The following is a 7,558-nucleotide window of genomic DNA, read 5'->3' as shown; positions in this document are numbered from 1 at the left end:
AGATATTATTCATGTTGATTTTATATTCGTGATTATCTTTTTTTAATAACATTATCTCTAATATCTACACTTTAGATTTTTCTTTTGAAAATACAATACGGTACTGATTCAATTGGTAAAGACGGAAGTCTTGGGTTTTATATATTTAAGTTTGAGATTTACTTATATACGTAGGTCTTTAAATCTGATTATGTACAATGAATCTCAATTTATTGATTACAATTTATTTATTTTTATATTTAAAAAATAATATTCGATATAAAAAATATAGAGAGAGTATATGGAGTTATCAACCACATACATTATTAAAAAAGAAAAGAAAAAAAAAACCATATGTAGTTGTCTTGTCCCACTTCCTTTTCATCTTTTCTATTTGAAGGAACAATGAAAACCTAACACCTAGAATTTACAGACTCATAAGCAGAAAAAAAAAAAGCAATACACCTTAGTTCTTACCCTAAGAACAACAAAACAAAACACAAAAACCAACAACCTAGTTTCTCAAAATAACATAGGTTGTTTTTCTTCCTTCCTTCCTTCATAAAAGCTTTTATTTCTTTTAGTTATTTTTGACAAAATATATAAACAGATGGGCAGAGGAAAAGTGGAGTTGAAGAGGATCGAAAACAAGATAAATCGACAAGTCACATTTGCAAAACGAAGAAATGGTTTACTCAAAAAAGCTTATGAACTTTCCATCCTTTGTGATGCTGAGGTTGCTCTTATCATTTTCTCTAATCGTGGTAAACTCTATGAATTTTCCAGTTCTAACAGGTAACTCTTTTTTTTTTCCCTTACAAAATCTGAATCTGTGCTTTTCTTCTGGATTCTTTTCAAGAGATCTTTTAAAACCCCCACAAAATTTCAAGATCTTTGTGTTTCGATTTTATTTTACCAAGTTTCTAAGAACCCTAAAATAGATGGTTTTTTTTTTTAATTTATAACTTATGCACTATTTTTAATGATTTTGGATTAAATACAATTTTTTAAACCTAATGATGAATTGACATGCATACATATAATTTATCTTAAAAATGCATGGATTAATTCACAGTACATGACATATTAATACATTGTCTTCTATATGTCTTCATATAAATCAATATGCAGCTTTCTCTATAAAAGCTTACTGCAAATTTGTGCTTTTATTTAGGGCCCCTTTTCTCCATTGTTTCATTCATCCATGGATAGGACAACTTATATATAAAATAATTTTTTTTATCATAATACCCTTTATAAATTAAATAAAAGATAAGTTTCCAAGAATGTACATTTAATGAATCTAATATTCACATTATTTGCAAGCAATGAGGGATTAAATCAATAAATTGATTTTTCAATTGATGTTTAATGAGACACTTTTGGAAAGATTTAGGAAACTAATATTAAGTAGAAATAATTACATTTTGTTTAATAATTTAACAATAATTTAAATTATAAGTATAATTTTAAGTGAAATAAACTTATAAGAGAAAAGTGATTGAGTTATTGTTAAATAAATAATTTAATGTTTAAAAAATAAAATAAAATAAACACTCTCTTACTTCTACTCATTCAATTTTGTAATTAAAACTTTTACATTATTTTATTTTCATATTATTTTTTTATTATTTGTGTACCATAAGACTAGTTAAATTTTAATAATAAAAATTAAGCATAATTTTAAAATTTAATAAATGGTGACCATTAGAGAAGCACCCATGAAAATTTGTGACTGAACATAGTTACTTTTTTCCATGTCGATGTACAAATGGTTCCTTATTTAATTTTTATAATAACAATAAAATTAGTATATTAAAGTACTAATTTCTTTCTATGCGTGCAGCATTGCTGATATACTAGAGAGGTACAACAGGTGCACCTATGGAGCATTGGAACCTGGTCAAACAGAAATTGAGACACAGGTTATTTCATGCCTGTGATTCACTATATATATATATATATAACTTTAGTCAAAGCAGTAGGCATGGGTGAAGCCAAAAATTGCTTTAGGAGTAGAGATATATCATAAATTCTTTTGAGTTTCAACCACTCATTTCACTATTATATTAATTTGTAATTTCATAAATTTTAAAAGGGTTAAATGATAAATTTTTCGTATTTTTAAACCACTCTGGGATATCATGTTATATGAATATAAGTTTGACAAAATCTAAAACTGGTGCATGTCATCAAACAGAGAAACTACCAGGAATATTTGAAGCTCAAAGCAAAAGTTGAGGTCCTTCAACATTCACAAAGGTAACACAAAGCAAAACAAAGTTATATATATAGTATCTATATGTGTGTGTATATAACATATATATATATTGTAGACATTTTCTGGGGGAAGATTTAGGAGACTTGGGCTCTGAGGAACTTGAGCAGCTTGAGCGTCAGTTGGACTTCTCTTTGAAGAAAATCAGGTCATTAAAGGTATTTTTCTCTCAATTAGGGTTCTCTATGGTGAATATGATTATTTTAATTTTACATCATTTTTTATAGATTAATCCCATACAATTATTCATCTTTGAGTGGTATTTTATTAATAACATTTTGCTGAGAAAAAAATACTTATCTTATGCTGAAATTTATGCTTTTTTTGAATGAATGCAGATGGAGCATATGGTTGAGCAGCTTTCTAAACTTGAAAGAAAGGTACATGTATATGTATATGTATTATTAACTTTGTGTTTTCTAGATATCATCATGCTTGTATTCTTTGTATACAGGAAGAAATGCTACTGGAAACCAACAGAAACCTGAGAAGGAAGGTAAAAAAACCTGCTCATTTTTAAATGTTCTGATGCAAGTTTCCAATACAGATATGCGCCCAACACATGCTCAAATTTATCCATGCATTTTATATAAATACGAAGCACAAATATTGTTAGAGTTGTGTGACCCGAATGTTGTACAAGTTGAATCCGTACAACTCGAATTCCATTTGTATCGCGTGTTTTCAAACATAGTGAATTTCTACTCTTTTGTCCGTTATTTTCCTGATAAGAAATTTTCACGTAAAATCTATGTGTTCTTATTTTTCTTTTCTTATTACATTGCGATCATTCTAATATCATTATTCACGTTTATTATAACAAATATTTTAAGAAAAGTAAATACAAGGTTACTTGCACACTTAATCATGTGTGTTTGATATAATATATATATATTAAAATATTTATATATTTAAAGGATCATATCTTCGTACCATGTTGGGATTGGATACGGATACAGTCTTTTTCACTTATTATCATTTGATCTTAAATGGAATTCATGTTCCCAGTTGGATGAAAATGCTTCAACACTAAGATCAACATGGGAAACTGGGGAGCAAAGTGTTCCATGCAACCTCCAGCATCCTCGATTTCTTGAGCCTTTACAATGCACCACTTCTATGCAGATTAGGTAACTTAACCTAAACCCTAATTTTTCCATTATTCCAATTCAAGACATAGACATAAACATGTGCCCATATATATTCGATTTTTATCTAAGAGCAAAGTTAGAAAATTGTTTTAAGGGAGTCAAAATTGAATAATAAGTGTAGTTTTACCATTGTATTAACTTGTAATTTCATAAATTTTAAAAAAAAGATTAAAAGATAAATTTCCCATTTTAGGGCCTTAGCCTCACTCAAATGGGAAAATTATCTTCTAGTCCCCTAATAAACAAAAAGATTTCTATTTAGCCCTTTCAACTTTTTTTTTTGTGTGTGTTTATTGCAGTTACAATGTTCCAGCTGATCTGACACATGAAAACATTGCTACTACAACTTCAGCACCAAGTGGATTCATCCCTGATTGGATGCTTTAATAGTTTTAAAACATTTTAATAATCAAATAAATACATGTATAATCTCTTCTCTATAGTGATGAAACAAATAGCAGAAATTGGCTGTATTTAATTATTAAAAAGGGTGGTCGATGCTTGGGGTAAAGCTCCATTTGTAATAATTTCTTGGATTTTTATTATCATGAAACCTAAGTTTTCATAATGTATATGCTACCAACCTTTCATATGTTAGTATTTCACTCCCTTAGCTGAAGGGTAAAATTACAGTTTTAGTCCATTGTAGTTATGAATTATTTAATTTAAGTCTTGACATTTGGCCCCCAATACCATATTCCGGACTTGGGCCTTATTTGCAGGAGCTTTTAATATGATGAGCAAGGAGAATGTATGTATAGATTTTTCATGTGTTTAAAAATCCAATCTTGTAATAATTCGATATTTGTTTGTCGACCTAAAAAAGGTGATTCAGGTATTTGTCTTTTCAACAGAAAGTAGATGTAAAGAAAATGTGAAGTTAAAGTTTGCGATGAAATTCAATGCAGCATGGAAAAGTGGGTAATTTTTTCATATTAAATTTTAATTTCATTTTTAAAGGCCAATTCATTTATTCTTTTATCAATAAAGTCCAATTTAGGCAGCAATAAAAACCTAGTTGCACAATGCCTAAATCAGACAGGACCAGCTATACCAGACAGCAACAATACCATGCGTAAAATAAAATCTATCATAGAGGTCCCTGTATTTTGAGTCAAATTATATCTTACTTCATTTATTCAAAAAATTGATAAATTAGTCATTGTATGTTAAATTAAAGAGTAAATTGATCTTTTTTTATTAATAATTACATCTATTTTTACTATTAAAAACAGATATGACTGATGGGATACCTCATTCTAGCGTACATAAACTAGTTTTTAACAATAGAAACGGAGAAATTATTTTCTGTACCCTTCTCGCCACATCATTCATGGTCCTTTTTCAATTATTCAATGACATTTCAGTCATTTATTCTATGCCATTAATGCATAATTTTGGTAATTTTTTTACCCTGAACCCAAATCATTTAAGGTTTGGGGTTCAAGATTTAAAGTCTGATGTTCAAAGTTTAGGGTTTAGGGTTCTAAGTTTGGAGTTTAGGATAAAAAATTACCAAAATTATGTATCAATGACATGGAAAAAATATTGAAATGTCAAAAAATAATTGAAAAGGGACCATGGATGATATGGTGGGAAAGGTCCATAAAATAATTTCTCATAGAAATGAATAGAAATTTTGACAGAATGATTAATTTGCTTTTTAATTTAACGTACAGGAACTAATTTACCCATTTTTTGAGTAAAGGGGATACGTTGCAATTTGACTTCTAATACAAGAACTTTCATGTACTTTTACTAAAAATACACTGTGGACAAATTGAGTTAGAAAATTGAGTAGCATTTAGATTACTTCCTCCTCCTCTCACCAAGCCATGAACATCTCGGATCGGTCGACATCCCCCTTAGTTAAGACATCTATCTATCTAGTGGTGGAACGTGTTAATAAATTTTAGGGTTGTAAATAAAGATTTTAAAAGAAAATTAAGGATCTGATTAAAATGTTTAAAAATTTTAGAGGCTTAATGAAAATTTTCAAAATTTTTGAGAAGATTAAAGAGAATTTTTTAAATTTTTGTAAGGCTTTATTAGAATTTCTAGAAATGTTGAAGGAGCTTAATTAAAGTTTTAAAAAAAGTTGAAGGGTATAAAGAACATTTTCCAAAATGTTGGAGTGGCGAAATCCCCTCCTACTCCAACGGTGTTCCACCTTTGCATCTATATACCATTTGCTTTGCGGCTACCGATAGAATTAAAGTATTAAACAATCCTAATAATGGTAAAATTGTTTTATAACTTCTTCAAAATTTAAAAAATTATAAATTAGCATAATAACAAATTTATACTTTAATCCTCAAAAATATTTATTATTCATCTGTGAACCCTAAAATAATTTCCTGCTTCACCCGAATCCAGTTTACACAATATTCACAAATCTAATAGTTGTTTTGTTGGAGAAATATAATAGTAGGTTGGTCGATTAATATCGACATTGTTATCAATGCATGAAGTTGTGGGTTTGAGTGTGCTGAAGTGCATTTTTCTTCTATTTAAAGGCTGGGGAGGAACCATGGCTAATTCTAGATATTGTATCAAAAAAGAGTAGATATGATAAAAACTTATAACGAGATTAATATATAAGTTTAATTTAATTATTTGTTAATAAATAAAATTTATAATAAATATGGTTTCCCAAAGTTCGTTGGGTAGTCTTTGTCTTTCCATCTTTTGAATCAAAATGAGGTGTCAAATCACCATAATAAGGTTAACAGGCCTTGGCACATCATCATTCAGCTTCATCATGATATTTCCTTTATTTCTTAATAAATGGTAAATTTTTCATTATAGTCACTCAATTTTGAGGGTGTTCTTATTTTCACCATTATTAACTTAATTTCAAATTCTAGCCACTTTATTGTTAAAATGTATTTAGTCATCAAACGGAATATTTACGTGGCTTTCTTTTTATTGGTATAATAACAACATTTACTCATTTTGTTAATTTAATCTTGATTTTAAAATTTTTAATAAATTTAGCCGTCAATGTTTACACAACTTATCAATTTAGTTTTGAATCAAAAAATTCAAAAATCATAAAAAAAAATAATTAAAAGTTTGGTTAGGATATTTAAAAAAAAGTATTTTATAATTTTATGTATTTTTAAAATTTTAAAAATTAGGATCAAATTAATAGAATGTGTAAACATTGATGATTAATTTGTTGATTTTTTTAGAATTAGAACCAAATTAAAAGAATGTGTAAAATATTTAGGGCTAAATTATTATTATAGCAATCAAAAGAAGGCTACATCAGCCTTCGATTTTGTGACCGAATACATTTTAACAATTTATTTTTTCTTATTTGTAAAAGAAAAATTCAAATTTTATAACTAGGGGTAAAAATCATAAATAATACATATACAATTAACTAAAACTAGAATTAACTAAATACAAAACTCAATAGATCGAAGGCTAAAATAAATCTAGACAGAACCCACGCATAGTAGTACTAATCAAGAAGAGAAGCACGCATGGCATTTGCACATGTTAAGACTCGAACTTCAACCATAAAAGCCTACGACCTCAACCTTGCTAACACAACTTAAGTATCATTGGCAATTTTTTTATATAATGCCTACTTTGTACTCATACTCCCTACCTAACCCTTAAATCGGAGGAAAATCATGCATTAACACACTTAAACCCATGTTCTATTGATTATTATAATGGTAACGATACCAACTAAGCTAGAGCTTAAAGCAATTTTGTTTTTATCGAATGCACATATATTTTTCATTATTTCTATTAATTATAATGTAGTAGATTAAAATTGCATCATGAAATAAATTAAATGATATAATTTAATTAGTGAAATTCTTAAAATTACGCCTATAATTCAAAATTTAGTAGAATTCATCAATACAATCCTTAATAATGTCTACTAAAAGTAAATTATTGTCATACACATCACCAGACAATTCTAATGATTCGGTCTCACAATACACATGTATTCATATTTTTCTCGATTAAATTGAGGCATGATTAAATTGTGTAGATCCCATTGAAAGATGTTATATGCAAAATACAAAAATCTAAGTAATTGACAAGATGGGATAAAATAGGTTTGACATGGTTTAATTGTGGCAATTTCTTCTCATTCATGTAACAATTATATCCATGTATTTCTCAC

The 7,558-nt window shown here is 27.9% G+C and overlaps 1 protein-coding gene across 2 annotated transcripts; it reads left to right on the top strand.

Moving 5' to 3' along the window:
• Positions 1 to 308: 308 nt before the first annotated feature.
• LOC107898736 (MADS-box protein CMB1-like) lies at positions 309 to 4,098 on the top strand. Of its 2 annotated transcripts, NM_001416221.1 has the most exons (9): positions 309 to 515; positions 590 to 774; positions 1,826 to 1,904; positions 2,180 to 2,241; positions 2,316 to 2,415; positions 2,596 to 2,637; positions 2,712 to 2,753; positions 3,266 to 3,387; positions 3,708 to 4,098. In NM_001416221.1, exons 2-9 carry the CDS (start codon positions 590 to 592, stop codon positions 3,793 to 3,795), a joined length of 720 nt encoding a protein of 239 aa, NP_001403150.1. In that variant the 5' UTR covers positions 309 to 515; the 3' UTR covers positions 3,796 to 4,098. The 2 variants fall into 2 exon arrangements, with proteins under 2 accessions (NP_001403150.1, NP_001313786.2); NM_001326857.2 differs by having other exon boundaries at positions 309 to 774.
• Positions 4,099 to 7,558: the final 3,460 nt, after the last annotated feature.

Source organism: Gossypium hirsutum, chromosome D04, assembly GCF_007990345.1.
Source record: "Gossypium hirsutum isolate 1008001.06 chromosome D04, Gossypium_hirsutum_v2.1, whole genome shotgun sequence".
Taxonomy (NCBI): domain Eukaryota; kingdom Viridiplantae; phylum Streptophyta; class Magnoliopsida; order Malvales; family Malvaceae; genus Gossypium; species Gossypium hirsutum.
Note: the sequence above shows the minus strand (reverse complement) of the source record. Positions and strands in the feature narration are given on the sequence as shown.